Raw genomic sequence first — 22,101 nt, 5'->3', positions numbered from 1 at the left:
TGATCACTGCAGATCAGGGAGTCAGAGAAAAGCTGCCGCATCAGAGAGAGGGTGGCATATCAGAGGTGTAGGGATTAGCAACACGCATCCTCAGTCTTTGATTATATTTTATGTAACTAGTGAATTAAATATATGCATAGACAAAGGACAGGAAATTGCAGAGTAGGAAGATAAAAAACAAAACATCTAGCCTGATAGCATCCCTAGAAAGAGATCATTCACTGCGCAATAAAGACAGAAAGACATGGTCAGGTGGGTCGCTTCCAACAGTCTGTTACGATGGCTGCTAAGAGACACTGGGGGGGGGTGGTAGGGTGAGGTGGAGCTGGTCTGCTCCTGAGGTGTCCTCTAGTGGTCCAAAGGGACCGCTGCACACTGGGGTGTTTGCCTGAACCGTGGAAGAGGTGCATCAGCGGCTTTCTGAACATGTACCTAAGGAGAAGGCCTTTGCGGCCCTGTGCGTCAGTTGGCGATAATCAGACAGGATGGGTTTTAGTGCTGTTGCTGCAACCGAGTCTAGGAAATGTGCGGCCCTCATTGCGGGACTACACCCGTCGTCTCAGTGAATGAGCTTATTCCTAACTGTGACATGTGAAGGACTCATTTACATGCTTACACATGCACGGAATCCATTACAAAAAAAATGTCTTTGAAACCCAGTGTGGAACAAATACACTCCTTAATGGTAGTGTTTCGATGGTGAGCCATTATTATTACTATTATTATTGATCTTATAATGATTGGTACCACTATGTCCAAACGTGGCACTCAGAATAACGACACAGCCCGGCGTGTTCGTAGCAGGACCAGCAGGTCATGGCAAAGGGTTCGAATCAAGTTGCAATCACAGGCTGCTTAGCAATCAGGCCAATCAGATAATCATCCGCTCGGCTGAATCGCGTGAATGTTTAATGTTCTGCCTGTGATCAGCTTCGGTTTCCGTAAACAAGGTCACCTCTGGACTGTCTGTAAAGGATGATATTCCCTTTGAACCGATGCTTGGGGGGCTGCTCGGGGTGCGGGGGGTACTCACCCGTCGTTATCTGCCTTGCTTTGCATCCTGTGTTGTCGCTGGTAGATGGTGTAGACAGTCACAGCCACGCCCAAAATGAGTCCCAAGGCAACCAGGCCCCCCAGGATGCTGAGGAGACCCCCGGGGGCTCCCCGTGGCAACGGCTTTTCTGGGTGGAGGAGAGAAAAATCACCAGGTTAAACACCATCCCACCCTCTACAGACACACCAGCAAAAGAAAAACAAGCAATTTACCGACGGTAATGCAGCGTTACAAAAGCAGCCGCCGTGCTAGGAATGCAGCCCGCTACAGAGATGCGGCCTGGGATTCGAGGAGGTGCATTAGCCCCAATATTAAAGCATCACGCTCTGCTGTCTGTGCTCCCTCGCCATAGCAGTTCCTGGGACGGTGGCAGTCAGAGTTAGCTGCTGTAGCAGTGTTTGCCAAGTCGAATTTCTTCTTAAGATAAGTGTGCAGCGCTCTGTTCACAGTCGGGGACCTGTGCTTTTGTCAATGTCTCAGGAAAAATCAGCTGTTTTTATGAGAAGTGGAAGGAGAGAACCTCCTTTTAATGATGAAAGGGCAGCCAGCCAGATAGACACCAAAGCAGGAGACTGGGAGAAGCAGCCGTCTCATACAGTGTCGCGGCACCTGATGAGGTTAGAAGTTACGCATTGGACCTCGGCAGCTTCTCCTCATCTATGGGGCTTGTCCGACAGCAGGAGAAGGAAAGCGAGTAAGGAAGCTCTGAAGAAAATATCAGCAACCAGTGGGCTAAACCTCAGTGAAAACAGCATGGTATGGGGGCCTGCTGATCCTAACCCTAAACCTAATCCTAAACCTAACCCTAACCCAAAACCCACTCACTGTGCAGGAGGCTTTCTGATCCTGACCCCAAACCCACTCACTGCCCAGGAGGCTTTCTGATCCTGATCCTAATCCCACTCACTGCCCAGGAGGCCTTCTGATCCTGACCCTAACCTCAAACCCACTCACTGCCCAGGAGGCTTTCTGATCCTGACCCTAACCCCACTCACTGCCCAGGAGGCTTTCTGATCCTGACCCTAACCCCACTCACTGCCTAGGAGGCTTTCTGATCCTGATCCTAACACCACTCACTGCCTATCAACAGGTTTCCGATGCGTGGGAAGATTCTGTCGACGGAGGACACACTCTGGTACCTGGTGAGTAGGTACTGATCAAGAATCCCCAGAATGAACCGCTTGGGGCAGAGTGGGAGAGCCCATATCAGGTACTGTTAACAACAAATGCAGCAGTTAAAGTGTGTGGTAACAGCAGATGGATTTATGCTAGCCACTGCAAAAGAGTAGACTATGTTTCTGAGATCTAATGTGCTAAGGTGATGTGCTAGAAACCTCTCACTTAGTAGCCTACACTGCTAAAGTCACAGACTTTAACAAGCCAGAAGATCAACAACACACACACATATTGTGGATTGTCAAGCTTTTCATTTGCTTTTCTGGTGGTCTGTGCAAATCTGTTTATGGAGACACAATTACCAAAACTGATGATGATAATGATTAATTGTGATTGATTAATGGATATGGGTTTATTTTTTTATTATTTTGCTACCTTTTTGCAAGGTGCCTCACTTGGTTTTTAGAACCTGGTGTAGATCTAAGGCTTTATGCTGAGTTTTACATTTATATCCTGATCAGTCATTTACTTGTGATTAATTACTCGTGATGATTCGATGTGTTTTGTTTTCCATAGAATCATAGAGGGGACTGAGGGATTTCCCTAGTTAATGTGTAGTTATTTAATTATGTTCATTTAGTTCATTCATTTATAGCTTTCATATTTCTTATTTTTATATTTCTTTCTGTCCTTGCTACTCTCTCATCATGTTCTTTGCCTCTCATACGACTTACTCTCACCAAGGCCGTCTGACCCCCCGGCTCCAGGAGTCTGTGTGAAGACCATAGATAAAGGACCTGCTTCCCTCAGGGGGGGCAGAGACAGACACAGACAGACACTGAACCGGCCGTGTGAATCATCTTTCTGTAACATCTTCATTCTGTCTGAATAAACTGCTTAAGCTTAAGGTACCTGCTTCATCATTCAACTAAAAGAACCCGAGGTTTCACTGAAAAAATCTATCACTGCCCAGTAGGCTTTCTGATCCTGACCCTCACACCACTCACTGCACAGGAGGCTTTCTGATCCTGACCCTAACACCACTCACTGCCCAGGAGGCTTTATGATCCTGACCCTAACACCACCAATTTTCTGCAAATGATCATTTTATTTACACATTTTACAAATGTCTGGCTCCACATGAGCCAGTGTAGCATAAAACACCCGCATTTCATACTGCACTGTTAGCATATCAGTTTTATCAGCAAACACACCAGTAAACAAATCTTTCAGCTGCGTTAAACTGACACACTGCAGTTCCCAATCAGTGTGCACCCCAGTCCGTGCCCTGTGCCGCCTGGAATAGACTCCTGGCCCCCGTGACCCTGGCCAGGATGAGCAGTTTGAAGCTGGATGGATTCTCAGTACACCCCCCACCCCCATTAAATCTAATAGCTGAGCTTCAGCTGAACTGCAGCCCAGCCACAGCTAAGAGGATCACAAGCAAGATTAAGCATGACCCCTGTGGAAAATAATGCACTCCCAGAAAGCCATTGTGAGGGATTATATAACACGTTTTGTCACATTCATTTCACTATTTTTTTTTTTTGAAGATTCAACCTCAAAAGCTGTGGTGCTCTAGAGATCATACCCCACCACTTTAATCACTTCCAAAAGCCTTGTCCAAGATGACTTTTTGAACTGGTTCATTCAAGTGAAGGGTCCTGTCAACCCAAACCAAACAGCAGGAATCCACTGAGTAAAAAAAACCTAGACCTCTATTATCCTTTCACAGTGAGAAAAACTCAAAATGTAACATTATGGATGTTAACTGGTATTATGTTATTATTTGTGGATATACGACATTACAAAAGGTCATTAGGCACCCCTGCCATCATACCAATCACAAAGAAAATTCGACTGAACTTAGTAAACTGAGTAAGAATAATTCAGAAATCTCCCTTGATGGCCTGGACTGCCATTTCATAACTGCATGAGACCCCTGCTAGGTGAAGTGAGCTGATGTTCTCCTCTGACAGGAGGGAAGGAGCCGTGGTGCTACATTCTGTCTGATTACTAATCAAACTGCTGCTTTGGCTAAAGCAGGACCCATCAGCATGAAGGAAAGTCAGTCATGAATGACATACATGGAAGCCCAAGTCTACAAATACGATTAAATTCTGAAGACGAATCGCTTCTGCAGTGATCTGTAGACCAACAGTTTAAAATGACCTCTAATCCAACTCTTGTTTGGACTTGGAGACGAGAACAAAATGTATCTCACAAAAAAATATGCCCGTTCAGGGTCACCAGACTGAAAGTCACATGCGGCAGCTTGTTGTCTCCTGACGTCGTCTGCAGCCCACGTTTTTAGATATTCTTTGAAACATAAATGCTTGAGCAGACTGTTTGGAGAACACAGAAATGTCTAGGCAGAGGCAGGCTGTGAAATGTCATGGGGAGAAAGCCCAGTGGAAACGGCTCTTTCAGTCAAAGAGCGAGCGAGGCGAGCGTTATTAGCTCCTGCAGGTGCTGAAAAATGGCTGTCAAGTGATAAATGACAGGCCTGACCGGACCCAAAAAGAGGCAAACATGACTTTTTATGCATATCCACTGCTGCCTGGGGTTGGCCTTCCACTGTAAATAATGTTTTCATTTTGATAGTGACTGCTAATGCACTTTGACTTGCCCTGCCACAGTACTTTCCTGTCACTACAGCGTTCATGGGCCGTAGACGGAACTGCACCATGACCCCTCCCCCCCGCTGACACCAAGTGTTCCCATGAGAGGGGCACCATGGGCAGACAGGCTGGTACTGTCACAGTGCCATTTTCCAGCATAGCAGTGACACCAGGTCACACCTTCAGCCCCGATCATGTGCTCTTACCTTTGTTTGCCTGTCATTCCATGTTCTGACATGGAAAGGCATCTTCCAGATTTTACCCTTTGAATTCCCTACAGTTCCTCTGTCTTCCAAGACTTTACCCTTTGAATTCCCTACAGTTCCTCACTCTTCCTGACTTTACCCTTTGAATTCCCTACAGTTCCTCTCTATTCCCAACTTTGCCCTTTGAGTTCCCCACAGTTCCTCTCTCTTCCATTTTTTACCCTTTGAATTCCTTACAGTTCCTCTCTCTTCCAGACTTTACCCTTTGAATTCCCTACAGTTCCACTGTCTTCCAAATTTTACCCTTTGAATTCCCTACAGTTCCTCACTCTTCCTGACTTTAATTCCCTAAAGGTTCCACTGTCTTCCAGATTTTACCCTTTGAATTCCCTACAGTTCCTCTCTCTTCCCAACTTTGCCCTTTGAATTCCCCACAGTTCCTCTTTCTTCCAGACTTTATCCTTTGAATTCCCTACAGTTCATCTCTCTTCTCAACTCTGCCCTTTGAATTCTCTACAGTTCCTCTCTCTTCCTGACTTTTCCCTTTGACTTCCTTATGGTTGCACTGTCTTCTAGAATGAACATGTTGAATTCTTCCTGAACATCTGTAGTAAAACAGAAATAGATTTTTCATGTCATGAACCCTGACTGCTGGCTGTAGCCTCGCCCACATTCTCACAATTTTCTTCATTCATTTTCACCCTCCCTCCCTATCTCTCAGTTATTCCTCCAGGCTAGCTGGGTGATCTCAGGACTATGGCATCCTTTTGAACCGTGGAGACTCGTAGCCACATTTCGCCAGTGCCCTCTGATGGTTCCAGCTTGCTTGAATTTCATGCCCATTAGCTGACAGTGCCTTGACCCCCTTAAGCAAAACTGAATGCTCAGCCTTGTCCCTACTAGTCCGCTGGACCTCCGAGGTGGGACCGCGGATGGTTGTTTCACGCCCAGCTGAACGTGAATGTTTGCACAGACAAAAACATGCTCTTGGGGTAACCAAGGTGACACCTACAGAAACACTACTGACCATGTCACCACTATCAGTGATCCCATTTTTGTCTTAGTCAGATAACCTTGGTCCAGTTACTGAGACAGTGTGTGTGACACAGTCATCAGATTAGCCAGTCAGTCTACAGCACAGAGGAGAATGAAGCCATTGCCAGTGAATAATTCCCTAGAGAGAGGACATTGATTGACACACTTCATGCTGTTCCAGTTGCACTGATCACACTGCATTCAGGCCACACCTGTACTCTCCTCGCATATTTACACAATGATGTTACCCAGGCTTTGGAAATGGCAGCACAGCTCCTGATTTAGTTTGTGGGTGCACTCTGAAGCAGACTCTCCAGAAAATGATTCATCCATGGAACATGAGAGTACAACGAGGCTGTACTGGCTGTTGGAAAGCAGCATGGCAGTGGATACAGTTTGGATATAAAAGGATTCCCAGAGGACAGAGCGGAACAAAGCAGGAGTGGAACTGAACGGACAGACTTTTCAATTTTACTGATTTGTGTTTTATGTGGTAAAAATCGATTGCCAATTAAGGCTTTTGCTGCGGTTTTTATCTGCTCGTATCATTCCCCTTACCTGTGGGGGCCAGGAGAAAAGAGCAGCATCTAGCACTTCTGTGTTTCCATCTGCTCGATTAGTCACACATGGCAAAGAGGCCAGCGAGCCGCTGAGATCCCCAGTTGGACCGAACTCCACCCGCCCAGAACCCAGGAGCCCATCCCAGACTGTGGGGCTTGAGTCTGCCCGTGCTAAGTGGAAACAGGTTTGCTTTGGGATCGCGCTGCTGCGCCTGTCACCGACTCAGGGTTCGGATGGCTTGTTCCGACACACCGCAGCGTTCTGGGCTGGAATTCGCTAGGCAATTAGGAGGCGTCTACATCAGACCTGGTGCATTTAGTGGCATTGGCTCTTTTTTGATCCGGGCTTCAGCAAATGCCTAAGTTTCTGGAGCTTTCCTGAGGTCACGCCCCCTGGTTCCGCTCCTCTCCCCGGTCCGTAAAGGCTGGACAGCGGGGGTCCCGCTGTATTCCAGCTCTCTCGGGGAGCATTCAGATGGCCGGGTAGCCATGTTGGCTCAGAAGCCTGGCCGGCGTGTGAGGGCCACCTGTTCCAAGGAACACAAAAGGCAGGAGGATGCCACGAGCACCCCGAGCCAGGGGACAGAGCCCGGGAGACTGGCTGGAGCCCAGAAGGTCTGTTTGCAATTAATTCAAATGGGATTTTTTTTGGCCTCCCCATCGGAGGCAGATACCGCAGACCTCAGTAAAGCAGTAGAAATCTGTCTTAATGAAGCCCATAAATCAGCGTCCGCCACTGCCAGGCCGGGCTAGAGCCCGCTGACTTTACCCGAATCTCATTACTCCTCTCGCTGCCCCCCCATCCCGCTACATCCACCCACCCCCCAGGCCTGCGCCTGCGTCTCGCTCAGAGCGGCTCGCACACTGAAACACTATCGTGTCGGCCTGCAGTTTGGCACAGCGCCGGCTGGGAAGCACGTCGCACACAAATTGACAGCACCTGGAATGTGTTAATTCCATATAAAAAAAAGGGCCGTTTTGGGCCTTGAGCTGGGAGGTTGCTGGAGGAAGCAGATCCCGCGTTTCAAAGCTGCACCAGGACGTTATAAACTAACGTCACACTAAATGTGCTGTGACTTGCTCACACTGATGTAAACAAGGGTAAATATAAAACAAGGAATGACAATGGCAGCTTATTATGGGCTATCTCTCTGATGCAGGAATAAACACAGATTAAGGTTTTCCCTCCAAAATAATCAGACCAAAATTTGTTAACCTACTCAGTTACCAGTTGCTAAATGTGTGGAGTCGTTGAAAGCTCATATCATCAAATAATGATATCTGGAAGACTACATCAGGGTTTTAATGGCTTTTTGGATGACATGACAGGACATCTGTTCAGTGAGATCTGGCAAAAATGGGAAGCATCAAATTTGTAGTGGAGGACACAGACGGGCAGCCAGCAAATTCGACTGTTTTTACCTCCAGCCAGGCTGCTGCTTGCCTCCCCCCTCCACCCTCGTATCTTTACAGAGGGGGGAGGGTGTCACACGGCACCATGCCCGCCCCACAGAGCATATCGGTGACCCCCCCCCCTCCCGAGCAGCCACTGACCCTGGGTACGCATCGCTAATCTCCAGGCAACGGGCAGTCCGAAATGCATTGTGAAATGCGTGACGCTTCAGCCGGCGATCTCGGTGGCCACCTCTCATGGGGCACAGCTGGGCTTCCGGCTGAATGTTAATCTAAGGCCGCTTCCTGGCTGAGAGTGCAGGAGCTGCTCCACAGAAACGGATCTCTAGCCCCCTCCCCCCCACCACATACACTCTGTCCGTGAGTGCAAATGACCCCTCGGTAGCCAGGTGTGTGATGGAAAGGTCATTGCTGTCATGCTGTCACTTCCTTCGTGGGTTAACATCATGCCGCGTCTGAGTCCCAGGCAGAGTGAATATTCTGAAGTTTCCAGAATATTCAGGCCGGTCCAGGATCTGAGAGGGCTCCCGGCAGAGAAGCCTTCTGCAACAGTTGGTGTTTATCTCTGTTCAAGATTAAAATGTCCTTCGTCATTTTGAGGACAAGCCACAGGCAAATACATTCAAAAGGATCTGGTTTATTGCCATTTCTATATATGAATCTACAATATAGCATATTTTCTCTTGTTTTCAAAGTAAATTTCAGTCAGCGTTTTTTAGATGGATTAATTGAATGCTTTTTTTAAACTCTGGATCTGGTGTCAATGATAATGCCATTGTTATGGCAGGGCATGACGGAGGAAGAGACAATCCACGTAGTAGCTCTGTCAAGACAGGGCTTTATTAACAAAACAGAACATCAAGGAAGTAACAGAAAATAAACAAACCACGTGGGGTCAAATCTAAACTAAGGCAGGAGCAACATCAGGAACAACAATACTGAGGGTAGAAAGGAAGACAGGGAACTACAATGACAAACACGGGGTAACTACAACTAAGAACCACACAGCAACACAGGAAAAGGCCATAACGAACCACCAAGGAACTGAACAAGAACAGGCACACACACTGCTAACAAGACACAATGCAGGACAGGTGAGAACCATAACCAAAACAACCAATCACTAAGGGCACGGGGCACCAAGGAACAGGTGGAGTAAATTACAATTAGCTGACACTAGAGACTAGGAAACCAGAACAAACACTGAGAGCTATCAATACTAGGAGAAATCAAGGAATACAAGTAAAACGGAACATAGGCAAGGCACGGGCAGGGTAACCATAAACAAGACATAAATTAACCATACAGACACCAGGGGTTAAAACAAAACCAAAATGCAACACAAAGGTGAAGCAGGTCTCAGGCCAGCCTCAAACTCATGATAGGAGGGGTGTCAGCATCTGAGACACATGGAAGCTTTGGCCGTAGGAAAAAACACTAGGGCAACACCAAACGGGGAAAACACACATGGGACTGGGCCGGGCGAGCACCAACCCTGACAGCAAATATCATTTCACATTACATCTCCATCGGGGAGGCAGCAGGCCTCAAGAGCAGCACATAAACAGTCATTACAAGTGCCAGTCACATGCCATATATCTCCAAGGAACAGAGGGCCGTGATTCAGGAGTAAACTTGGTGGCTTTATGTGGATTTTATATAGGGCCGTCTTCATCTGAGAACCTCTGCAATGAGCAGCCTTCAGTGACTAAAGTCACTTCACATATATGTGCTTCATCTCCAAGGTGGACCAAGTGGCATTATTTGCGAACGTTTATTTGACTGTTTCCCTCAAACTCCACCCCCTAATGTCCATGATATACACTGCTCCAAATGCAGTATCTCTCTGTCTTTGTGGATAAGGCACAGAATGATTTAGCCTGTCTTAAATGTCTTAAATTCTCTACTATGGTTCTATATAAAAACGTCAGGGCTTGTGGGTGTTTTTCCACACAAGGGACAGCTTTGCATGACAGAAGCAGTCTGGTCCCATAAATACACCAGGAAATTGGCCCAGAATGAGTTCTGTGTGGCTGAATGGACCCGCTCCTCTTTGTGTCGGTGCCTCCCGAAACTCTGCCGTAATATAAATTCTTTCAAGCGACACTAAAGTGGGGTTTATTCTGCTGTATTCCCGACACTTTGTTAGAGAGACTCTCGGCCTTTTATGATTCTTTTCATGTCTCGATGCTGTTTCAAAGAGCACCTGAAGCCGTCCCGCGTGAGCGCGCGCATCTCCGTTGTTCTTTTTTTCCGCGGAACCTGCGTGAATTTGCCGCCCGGCGTGCCGCTCGTTATAATGAAAAAAGCGGGGCCCCGCTCAGCCTGCCGGAGCTCTTTCTCTCTCGCTCTCTGTTGCTAGGCATTTCCCTCAAGTCAGGTCCCAATTCCCGAGAAAACGAGCCAAACCAGAGCAAAATAAAAAATCAGAGAGGGAAGTAAAACTGGATGTAGGGGAGATGGGGGGTGCATCCACGTTCCTGGCCGACTCGCCGAAAAGCAAACACCCGTCACGTGCCCCCCCCCCTCTAACAGGGGGCAGAGAGGGAGCAGAGCACAAGGAAGGAACAGCATTCTTCAGTAACTGGCAAGAAAATCTCTGCGGGGGGAAACGGGACCTGGAAAAGCTGAGCTGGGCGGGGCTTCTTTTCCATGATTCAGAGCCGACCCAAGGTCCCAGAAGCAGCCTTCAAGCGTCTCGCTGCCAGAGACCGAGAGGTGCGACCGGCCCAGGCTCCTACATCAGAAGATGAGGAACACTAATGAGTGGACGGAATGCAACTCTAGACAGGAGTTCTGCCAAAAGTTACGAAGCCCTTGTGTAGCCATGGCAATGCGGGCCCGAGAGTAAGCTGCGATTTAATAACGGCTATGAGGAGCGGCTCGACATCCCGTCGAGAGAGAGCGCAGGCAGTCTGGAGACCTCAGGAAATGAGCTGAGGTTCATGACTCTGAAATCAGAGGCCTTACATGCTCCAGTCTGTGACGGACTGGTTTTTCCACCAGAAAACTGCAGAATTAACGCACAGAGAGCAGTGAAGGAAAAGCGAGTGGATGTGTGTGTTTTAACAGACACCCAAAGTGCGTGCTGTGCAAAACACCACCCACTAGCTCGAGTTTTAATGGCAATCTGTTGGACGGTACACAAGTGTTGTATATTTTTTATTAGTGTCTCCCAAAAAACCCACAAGCTGCAGTTTTAACACACTGGGAGATGTGTGATGTCCCCTCGCGGTCTTTTGGCAGGGGACACCTGGTACGGTCGTTACTCAGGTTATGTGCCATATGAGCAAGCAGCCCCGTCCAGGCTATTCCATGAGGAAAAGCTTGGTCCTGAAGCCCTTCAAGAGGAGTCAGTGAAAGCATCAAGAGTCACGTGTGCATCATTGTGCTCGCCACTCATCTGAACATGTGATATCTTTCTGCTTTCATCTCCCATTGCCACAACATCTAAAGGAGGTCTTTTACCGTCAGGCATCACAACTGAATGTCACATATGATCTTACAAGGAATCTATCTCACAGCATTCAGAAGAGCCAATTTACCTTCAAAGCAAAAAGCTCCCTTTTTGCAGAGTACATTGCTTTCCAGCAGTGTAGTTTAATATTCTCCTAGTTTTAACTGGAACAAGCATGCCATGGTGATTAGACAGTGACACTACAGTCAAGTGCACTTAATTCACTTAACACTTCATTAAAGTCGACCTTTACGCGAAGTAACCGTGCAAGGCATTATGAAGTGATGCAATAACTCAACCTGCCACCCGGGTCACGTCGTGGCGTATGGAAAAGGATAACGGTAGGAATGCAGGTCGGAGCACGGCTACTTAGTGCCGTACAGGGATCAGACTTCCTCACAGAGATAGAGGGCACCGGGTCGAGCCGCATATCTGGGCGGCTGGGGAATCTCCTTGGCCTCGCGGGAGAGCCCTCATTCGGATCCGCTCGGAGCGAGTTAATGACAGTGACGGTCTCAATGACACACTGGGGCCTTGTCCCCCTAGTGACCCACAGCAAACTCTACAAGGCTTTAGAAGACAGACGCCGAAATGGGGTGGATGCAGTTACTGCCGCAGAAATCACCGTCTACCTAAAACTCCGCTCGCTTATTAGAAAGCGAAAGCTGGACATTACCCACATAACGAATCTCACACTTCCTACGAAGGAGGCTGTCTGTACACCAGAACTTTTCAAACTGCGGTGAAATGAGAAAGTTATGGCACTGAAAACAAGCCTTGGGTCTATCCGTGTCCGAGGGCTGATTTGTATTCGCTTTGTGTCCCTGTCATCTGTCATTGTGACGGGTGAAACTCATAAAGGTGCATTTTCCTCACATCAGGATTCTTTGTTTTTTTCCTGTGCTCTGTGCCTTTGCTGATAAGCTGTTTGGAAAACTGTTAATGCCATTAAGGAGTTGGCCTGTGACAGTAGCTGAGCCGCAGGACACTAGTTTTGGAGACCGTTTTTATATTTCCAAACGTGTCACATTTGAAATCTCCACCTTACCCTCAAGAACTGCTTGTTACAAATGTTCTTTTTTGCAGTCAAAGCCGATGGGCCAAATTTCAGCACAGTTATTATGTTAATTAGTGACTAAAATGAACACATCCATGAAATATTTAAATCTAGTGACAGACCCTTCCATCGGCAATGTGCTCATGCATGTTTGACTGATTTATCAGTCTCTGCACAACACGTAATCTTTCTGTCCATCGGCTGGGAGTTCAGTGCTAGTTGGTGTTGCAGAAAGAATGACCATGTTATCAACGGCTCCTTAGATTTGATTACATTTGGTGTTCATAAGAATGAACAGCAAAGGGTATATAACTTTTTCAGATTTACAGCTTTAAATCATGGGTTCTATAAAGCCACTTCGGAGGAGGTCTGGTTACATTCTGATAGGTGAAATTATGTTTATTGGCGGGGTGTCACGGCCGGCTCGTCCGATCCTCCTGTGTGCCACGCCCCCTCATTAACCTCGTGTGAAATCCCGATGTTCCAGCTGTTTCTTGTTATTTCCATTAAGTCCTGTGTATTTAAGTCCACATCAGAGTACGTTTCCCCAGTCTTGTCATTGAAGTCAAACGTTACTGAAGTCTGCCGTCCGTCTATTTACCTCGCTTTGTTGTTTTCCTTAATAAACCCCTTGTTCCTGATTCTCCATCTTCCCGCTCCTGATTCCCCAGTCCATTCTCACCTTCGGTAAGGACACGGGGTAACTGTTATATTCTACATCTCTTACTGAAAACTACATGTTTAGGGGCTTGTTGACTGTTTTACGTGCATTACTAGTAGCTACAATTCTAAGCTTTTGAAAATAATAATACAAACAACAACAACAAAAATAATAATAATCATTCTAAGTTAAGCAAGCGCCTGGATTTCGATTTTGCTCGTACCATCAAAGAAATTTTTAAATCAAAGTAAAATCCTATGCAGATATATAAAATAGGAGGTTAAAGTAAAAAATAAAAATACACGGAAACAGGTTGAGATCAAGATCAGGCCTTGGCTCCTCATCCCAGGTGCACGTGGGAAACGGGCAGGAGACCACAGAGGGTTTATTTATAAGCTGGAGACCGTGGAAGCCGGGGGGTTTGAGGGTCACAATCGAGGTTCTGATGTTCAGTGTCCATCAGTGACCCTGACTAGGGCGCCGGTGAGTGCTTGTCAGGGGACCATCCAGGCCATGATATCGGCATGCTGTCGGCTGTAAGCGCACCACCGGCAACACCCTCCCGGTCTTTGAGGGCCTCCAGCATCGGTTGAATCCTCAGTGATATTTGCGAAAGCAGCTCATGTTTTGCTTTGGGGTTTAATTCACTTTGGTGCTCGTAAAAAAGCCTCATGCACACACATATCCTCTGCTCGCTGACCCAGCCCAAGGTCGGGGCTGCATTGCCTTCGTTTGCCAGTTATTCCCATTTTCGCCGGCAGACCTTCAGTGGTTCCAAAGACAAACTGTCTTTTGTTGACTTGAAATCCTGAATTTTGCCCTTGGTGTGTCCATGTGTGCCTCTGTAAGCTCCACTGTCTTTGTGACAAATTTTAAGAAAATATCAAAACGGTAACTCCAGAAGAAGTTCTGTCAACATGCCCACAAAGCACGCTCCTTTTGAAGCGGCATTCCCGCCTCAGCGAGCTGAAAAAGCCGAACGCTGGCTTGTGTTTGTCTGTCGGCTTCATACCACCTCTGTCTCCAGGGTCAGGAGTCATAAATTCCATGAGCAGTGTTTCCCAATCCAGTCCATGTTTTTGCTCTCTTCCAGCTCCCTGGCAGACAGTCCACAATTTTGCTGCGAGGGACCAAAAATGCAGACTGTCTGCGTATCCCTGAGGACCGGATTAGGAAACACTGCATTAGAGTGTAATTCAACTGAAGATTGCTTGAAAGATAGAGCTAGAAGTGCGTCTGTATGTGTACAGCAAGCTCGTCTTCACCAGAATGGACCTGATCTCCTACATCTCCAAGTCCTCATCATGAAGAGATCAGCAGTGCAGGTGAAGATGCCTTATGGACACCGATAGCATCACACCCTGTGGACATACTTCATATTCATCCTCCACACCCTCACCAAAGGGGATCGATGTTTTTCTGAAGGCGTCGTCCTCCAGACAGCGAGAAGCCCTAACGAGCTTTCCCATCAACCCCGGGGTAGACCCCCGCTGTCATTTTTAGATCCGTACCCTTTAGGATGACATTAAGCGCCCGTGTTTTTAAGATTCTCTCCTCTCTGAGCAATTACCATTTGTCATTTGTTTCTGCATTGCCATATGTTGTGTGACACGCTGTGTTTTGGGGTGCATCACCGTAGCACTGGCGATTAACGCGTTTGACGGCATGACGCCATGTTAACATCCCGCTTCGTCCCAGTAATGGTAACCACTGTGTGGGTGGTGGGGTGTGTGGGTGTGGGGGCTGGGGGTGTCGCATTTTGCATCCTTTACATCTTTTAATTTAAGCTTCTAAAAGACTGGGGTGGTGTAATTTTGTAATTCAGCAGAGGCTGCAAGCGAGACACTGTTGTTTTTTGGCTTTATTTCTCCGTCTGTGCCTGTCTTCCCATCAACATGCCACCTGTAGGTTATCTCCTGAATTACCAGCATTTACTCTCCAACTGAATTAGATTCTTGGTAATCTGCCAAATGACGTTCAAGTTTTTCTTAAACCAGGCATTTTTTTCTAAAAAAAGCTGTCATTAGAACTTTAACATGGTCTGGATTGAGTTCCCACCACCGGTTCTGTTACCTACACATCATAAATGAATGTGCTCATACACACACACACAGAGAGAGAGAGAGAGAGAGAGAGAGAGAGAGAGAGAGAGAGAGAGAGAGAGAGATTAGGTATCTATATCTTTGTGGGAACTCTTCATTCATTCATCATCATTTTATAGCCCTAATCCTAACTATGATGATCCCCTACCCAGCCCTAATCTTAACCATAAGTAACCAAACAAAATTCAAGACTTTCTGCATTTTTAGTTTGTTGATTGCAGTCACAGATTTTTGTAAGATTGAATTTCCCCTTGTGGGGAACAAAAAATGTCCCCACAACATCAAAATAACAGGTTTTTGTCACATTGTGGTGACATTTGGTCCCTACAATGTAATACAATGCACACACACACACACACACGCACACACACGCTGCATGCCTCTGAACTGCAGAGGGACACCAGAACAGCATCTTCACCCTGGTGTCAGGCCCTGATGCTGCGAGGTCCGTGCCAGTGACTGACACGGACACGCGGTGTCAACCCGCTGTGCCATTACCTGTGAATCTGCTTCGCTAGGGATTCAGCCGGCTGCATTCCTTTACAAGCCAGGATCACAGAATCTCTGCTGGCTTCCCGTCGTACAAAGTTTCCTTTGCCGTGTTCCATTTCTTACCTCAGTAAGCAAATAAATCAGCGCTCAGATAAAAGTAAGCATTTTCCAGAGAGGTGTGTCCACAAGGATTTCACACTCCAAAAAATAGATGTTGTGGGGACCCTCCAGCAAGGCAAAATGGCTCTATTTAATGTTAGTGTGCTTAAACAGAGCCACAAGGTTTTAAATCAATTTTCATTTTTATTGGTTTTGTTGGGCTGAATTTAGGATTGTATGCGCTGGGTGTGTCTGTGTCTGTGTGTGTCTGTGTCTGTGTGTCTGTATGTGTGTGTGCGTGTGTGTGGGGGGGGGCATCATCCGCCCCAGCCATGTACCCTACACTCCAAACCCTGTGTGATCATATCTGATTGGTTAATGGATGGATGGATGGAGGTATGGATGGGGTGTCGTGATATCAGAGGTAATGCTGAAAGAGTCAGAGGAAAAGGAGAGAGAGAGAGGGAGAGAGAGATGTCTGTGTTATATTTCCATCCCTCTTACATTCTATCACCCCCCCCCCAACCCCCTCCTCTCCATCTGCTTTGATTTTCCTCAGCATGTCTGACAAACTGCAGAGAGATTCCAAACCTGGATCTGCACCCCTCCCCCAGTCCTCCACACTCGCTCCTCACGCTCTTTTTAGCTTGGGGGTGGGGGGTGCATTGCATTTAAATAGTGATGGTTTCACCAGGCGGGGTAGCGGGGGGGGAAGGGGGGGGGGGGGGTTTGGAGGTGGGTATTTGAAACCTGATCCCTGTCAGGCCCCGCAGGCAGGAAGTTGCATTTCTCTGATCACTTCAATGGCGACAGCCTCCGATCCAAACTGTCAGCGTTTTGGCCCGAGCCGGTCTCCGTCTGCGCTGAGGCACACGACAGACAGGCTCAGAACGTTCCGGGAGGTTTCAGAGACGCGGCATTTGCTGGCACACAGAAGAGTCCGACGGGGAACTGGGCTCGTTCTCGTCCCAGGGAGAGATACACGATGCCTCCATGGTGAGAGCCAGGAAATCAGAGCGGCGATTTCAGCGGGGCCTCATAACTCTGAGATTTCCATGGATACTGCATCGGCGTGTATCTGTGCAATTTTCCAAGAGCAGAATCGCTCACTCGCTTATATTCTGCGAAAAATGCACTCTTCTCTCCATATGAATGAGGACACGGCCTGCTCGCCATGTTCGTCAGAGACAATGTGTCTCAGTCGTGTGCAGAGGCACAGCTAGTCCCACCTGCCTTTGGTCCACACTTAAAGTTTATACACCAATTCGCTAGGTCTGTAAGATGCGTGACTTTCCCAAAAGTTTGTCCCGATACTGATATCAGAAAACAACGATTAAGGGAGGCTGTCAAGTTAGAAGCATGAAGCATGATTTGCATAAATCTCTCTGTTGACTTTTTTATTTGAGGTTCAGAGATAATTGTTTTTTTATCGATTGAACAAATTTGCAGACTGAATGGTAAACGTGCATGAAATACCGCAATGCTGTAAATGAAATATCTAATCTGATTGAGGTGTCTCTAAGTCATTGATACAGATTCCGGGTTGGGGAGCCAGTGGTTATTTATATCCTGTCTCCAATGCGCACGCTTGGGGCCTGGCTGGCCCTCAGCCAATCAGCTCTCACGGATTCCCTCTACTTCGACGCTGATGTCACGCTCCTCAAAAAAGTCAGAGCTGTCAGATATCTTGTGGAAAACTTCTCATGTGATAGAAATCTCAAGAAACATCTTCAAACACCTCATTCAAGGAACGCGAGTCTGACGGATGTGTGAACGGAAAAAGTCAGGTCCTGTGGGGTTAGTGACCCTGAACAACGACACAGCATCATCCCAGGACGTACAAACTGGTCTAGTCCAAACATCCATTTATAACTATGACTGAGATTTGTAGCATTTTCTTCTCAAACGTTGTAGTGAGTCAGATATCATGGTTGAATCACTTTATGATGTAGTAGACACCCAGCATTTAAATGCTCAGGTATCGCTCTGCTGGCTCTGTTGTGGGTAGATGGGAAGCAAATGCTCCTCACTGGACCTTCATGTTTATCTGTCTGTTTCTGTCGGGACATTAATATTGCTCTGCTTCACATATCAGATAGGGACCAGCAGTGAACACTTACTGAGACCTTACCCTGTATTAGGTCATGTGATATCTCAGGTGGCATAGGGTTCAAATCTCCAACCCTGAAAGCACAAGGTATCAGCGCTACCTACCAAGTGTCTCCCGAAGAAGTTTCTTTAATACCAGCTAAGGAAGTGCTACCTTTACATCTAAAAGACATTTTTTAGCTTTGCTTAGCAGACTTACTTCTGCTTTGCTCGGCTAGACATTTGTGGTATTCTTGAAAAATAAGGATACTGAAATTCAAGGTAGAATAAAAATAATAATAAATCAGGCTTAGAATGACATTAATAGCCAGTGGAGACGTTATGGAGCAGATCTCCAAGAAATGTTTACATGCACTTGCTGGCAGAAACTGGGAAACACGGCACCGGCATGACCTGTTGTGTATCAGCAACCAAAAACCACCAGCTAAGTGAGCAGAATTTTATGGGGCACGTTAACATATTTATGCAAATTAAGCTTATCTCTCTTATTTGCATATCCTGATCCTTTCGCGTCTGTGACATACATGCTACCATAAAATGCTCAGTGGGTCAGCCCAGTAAAAATGAGTCGAAGTTCTGCTGGAACAAACGTGGGGGAGGGGGGGGGGGAGCATTTATCCATCGCATTCAAAGCTCCTTTTTGTTTCTTGATCTGGTGACACGGCCATTGATTAGGCTACTTGAAATTCCAGCTGCATTTTGTTTCAAATGCCTCAGATAAATATTTTATCCTGCTTCAGCTCATCACAAGCCATTTTTTGGTCAAATGTCACAGAGACACCGGCGACTCACAAATCAGACATTGTTGAGATGGTATGAGGTCGTTGTCGAGAGGCATCACAACAGTCCACACGAAACCAAAAATCTCTCTTTAGCAAAAACCAGACTCTAGAGGTGTCCGCTTAATTTTATGAAACAAGTCATTTGGGCATTGGGTCAGACATCCACCTGTCCTGTGTCTTTGTGGTCCTCAAAATCGAGCTGTATTGAGAGAGACCGGGCCTCTTCAATGCCCATGCAGGAGAAGCAGCTAATGAGCAGAATACAGAGAGGTTCAGCCCGAACGACCCACCTCGCCAGGCTCCGACGTCTCGACAGTCCTCCACAGATGTACACATCAGATAAGCATCCGCTCCTGTGTAATCAAATCTCTCGCACAGCTACATGAGCAAGGGCTATGAGGAGAGATGCTTGTCCGCTGAAAAAGATATTCTGCCACAGGATCTGTGGTGAAAAATATCCCCTTCTCAAAGAAGAGGGTCACCTGACCATCTGATACTTGTCCATTCTCTAGCGGGGCGTTAAATTCCAGTCGGGCTCTGTGAGTTTTTACTCTGGCCCGCCTTGACCCGGGGCTGCCTATCTCTGCGCTTTAACCCTCATGCAGGTGACCTTGACGACGACAGCGTATGCAATGTGTGTATGCAGCCAGATACCCTGCCGAGTGGCTAACGGATCAGAACCAGATGGCTGATACCTGCCTGGGGGGTGCAGCAGTATGATGTTTGGTGACGTAATGTATGCGCTTGCTCACGGCAGGGGGGGGGGGGGGGGGATTTGTTCTTCAGTAAAGGATCTAGCACGAATCCTTGCAGTCACCAGTGTATAAAATAGTTCTATTCAGAACTTAACATCGTGTCAGACGTAGTCGACCTTGCTTATAAGTGAAAGTAGGTCCCCAGGAACGAGTCAGTGGATATTTTCCCTGCCAACCCAACGGGTCAGTTCATTTGAATTTCAGCAAAGTTTGATTAGTTAGTTGCAGACAAACTAGGTAACTAGCTCAGGTAGTAGTGATCTCATTTGGCGACGGTAGTGATAATGTCCATTCACAATATGTACCTGTGATTGCCACTGATGACGGGTGATTTTCAGTCGTGTAACCAGCTCCCAGCAGGTTGCCGGGTGCTGCCTGGAGAACATGCCATCGTACCGTAGCTCCCGTAGCCAAACAAGCCCGTCCTTGGCCACCTGTGTCTGAATTCAGGGTCTGCATCCTTCTAAGGCTGCATTTTCAGACTGAATGCATCACAGCGGCGAGACACGGCCATTCCATTTCGAAGGCTGCATATGCATCGAGAAACGCCTCCTTTTGCCACCCGATCCACCCGATATTATCCCAAGATTCTTTGTGCAGAGGTACAGTGGGCGTGTCCCGGCTAGGCGATCAGTGCGGAGCTTTGAGTCTCAGCTGAACAGCTAGTGACAGCCAGACTGCTCCACTTGACGACCCTTTCCGTCCGGCCGACTAAGAACGCAGCCTACAAAGGCTGCTCCACCAAAGACCAGTTCCTTCACAGGATGTGACCCTTGAATTCGCACAGAACCTGAGAGGAGGCCCCTTCCTAAGGAACCTCCACAGCGCACTGCGCTCCAGACAGATCAGCTCCCTCCCTGCCGCATGTCATTTAACTGAACGCACGCTCGCGCATCCTGGAGGCCGGGCGAAGGGCGGCTCTCTGCTAGCCCGCTTGCCTCCCTCTTTAAGTCACAAAGTGCGGGGAGAGCCAAAGGCCTGATCCCCAGGAAGCGGTAACCTGGTGCTGGTGAGTATGGAATAAGCAGAATGCTGTATATTAATGTTTTGTTCCACTGATGCTTAACTAAAGACACTGAAATACCTACGCGACCGTCACTCTATATCATTAAAGGTTGTATCAATAACGGACAGACCGCGGCCTTAAGGCTCTCTAAACAAATCCTAATGCCTAACCCCGGGAATGCTGTATCCATGGTCAGGGCAACCGGTCTGTTGGTTCCTACAGAATCACCAGGAACTGAAATTACTCCCACATTACTCCCACATTACCCCCCTGTAATGGAGAGATGTGAGTGTCTCTGACATTAGCTCCGATTGTAGCGCAATGTTCCTGTTCTCCCAGGTCGAATCCACACACCCACAGACAGGTCCCTGCAGATTCCAGGTGCATATCACATATTAAACACCTTAATATTAACATATTAAACATCAGTTTCATTTTAATTTCCAAAGCTCAGAAATGAAGAACTGCTTACATTCAGTACACATACACAGACTAGTTCATTATCCAATGACCAGACTAGTTCATCATCCATCCAGTATCTGAATCTGCTGTCCGAGTCCAGAGGAGCCCCTGGTCCCACAAAACTTATTACTGTAAGATGCTCTTCAAGCTCCGTCGCTGGAGCGAAAAAAAAAAAAAGCCCCCATTTTAATTTCCTCACAGGAAATGAGTTTTATCAGATGCTGAAAAACCGGAGTGAAGGTGAACTCATTAATTCAGAGCCAGTGATTATTTCCCCGCAAGTCGACTGCCTGTTAAAGTAGTCTTGAGTAATCAAAATAAATACATTTTAATGTGTGCTTTTAAGGGCGTCTGCCGCGGACGTCTCGCCCCCGCTGTGCACACCTCCTGCTCCTTTATGATAAAATGTATCGGCAAACTTAGTCGCCGGTCTTAATTCCTCTTTGAGGTCTTATCGAAATTAATAAAATTTATGGCACAAGGAGTGGGATTAGCGGCGTGATGGATGGTCACCAGACCCGTCAGAAGGGGGAATGCTGAACAGGCCCCACACCTCTTCGAAAATCAGGGATTTAGGGACACAGCTGAAATTGGATTTGAAATCACCGCTGGGCAGGACACAAGCTCCCTGCCGTCGTCATGCCACCAGTGACATGTGTGTAATCCGGGCTACAATGGAATTAACTCAAATAAAAAAGGTTCCTTCTCTCAATCAAGATGTGTAACACCGGAGTGCGGGGAGTGAGCAACTTCCATTCTTTCAATTTGTCATCTGTTGTAATATGAATCTGCTTCTGAGCGAAACCATGGCGACCGGGGTGGGGGGTGCGAGTAGGGTGATCTCGATACCATCACTGTTTATTGGAGCACTTTTTAAAATACTGCTCAAAATATTTTACCAGCGCAGAACTGAGTTTCAACAGAAAGATTTAACCTAAATGTGTAAACATACAAACCGTTTTACACCAAATTCACCCAGCTGTGATAATTATGTCTTTGTAATTAGCTTTATGGTGAGCATAATTAAATATTTTACTTATTACCCAACAATCAGTGTTTTGGGCCTACTTGATCAGTCAGTTGTTTAAACATTAATTTACCTTTAAACGTTTCC

General features: G+C 47.1%; 1 protein-coding gene across 3 annotated transcripts in view; it reads right to left on the bottom strand.

Annotated features, from left to right (window-relative positions):
* The window catches only part of nectin1b (nectin cell adhesion molecule 1b), a 106,483-nt gene that overhangs the window by 21,800 nt on the left and 62,582 nt on the right, over nucleotides 1–22,101 (bottom strand). For all 3 annotated transcript variants that reach the window (XM_023807254.2, XM_023807256.2, XM_023807257.2), the window contains exon 6: nucleotides 1,034–1,181. In XM_023807254.2, the coding sequence (XP_023663022.2) occupies nucleotides 1,034–1,181 (148 nt within the window). The remainder of the gene's footprint in view (nucleotides 1–1,033; nucleotides 1,182–22,101) is intronic.

This window comes from Paramormyrops kingsleyae, chromosome 17 (genome assembly GCF_048594095.1).
Source record: "Paramormyrops kingsleyae isolate MSU_618 chromosome 17, PKINGS_0.4, whole genome shotgun sequence".
In the NCBI taxonomy this organism is placed as follows: Eukaryota; Metazoa; Chordata; class Actinopteri; order Osteoglossiformes; family Mormyridae; genus Paramormyrops; species Paramormyrops kingsleyae.
The sequence above is the reverse complement of the archived record's forward strand: the minus strand, read 5'-3'. Positions and strand labels throughout refer to the sequence as shown.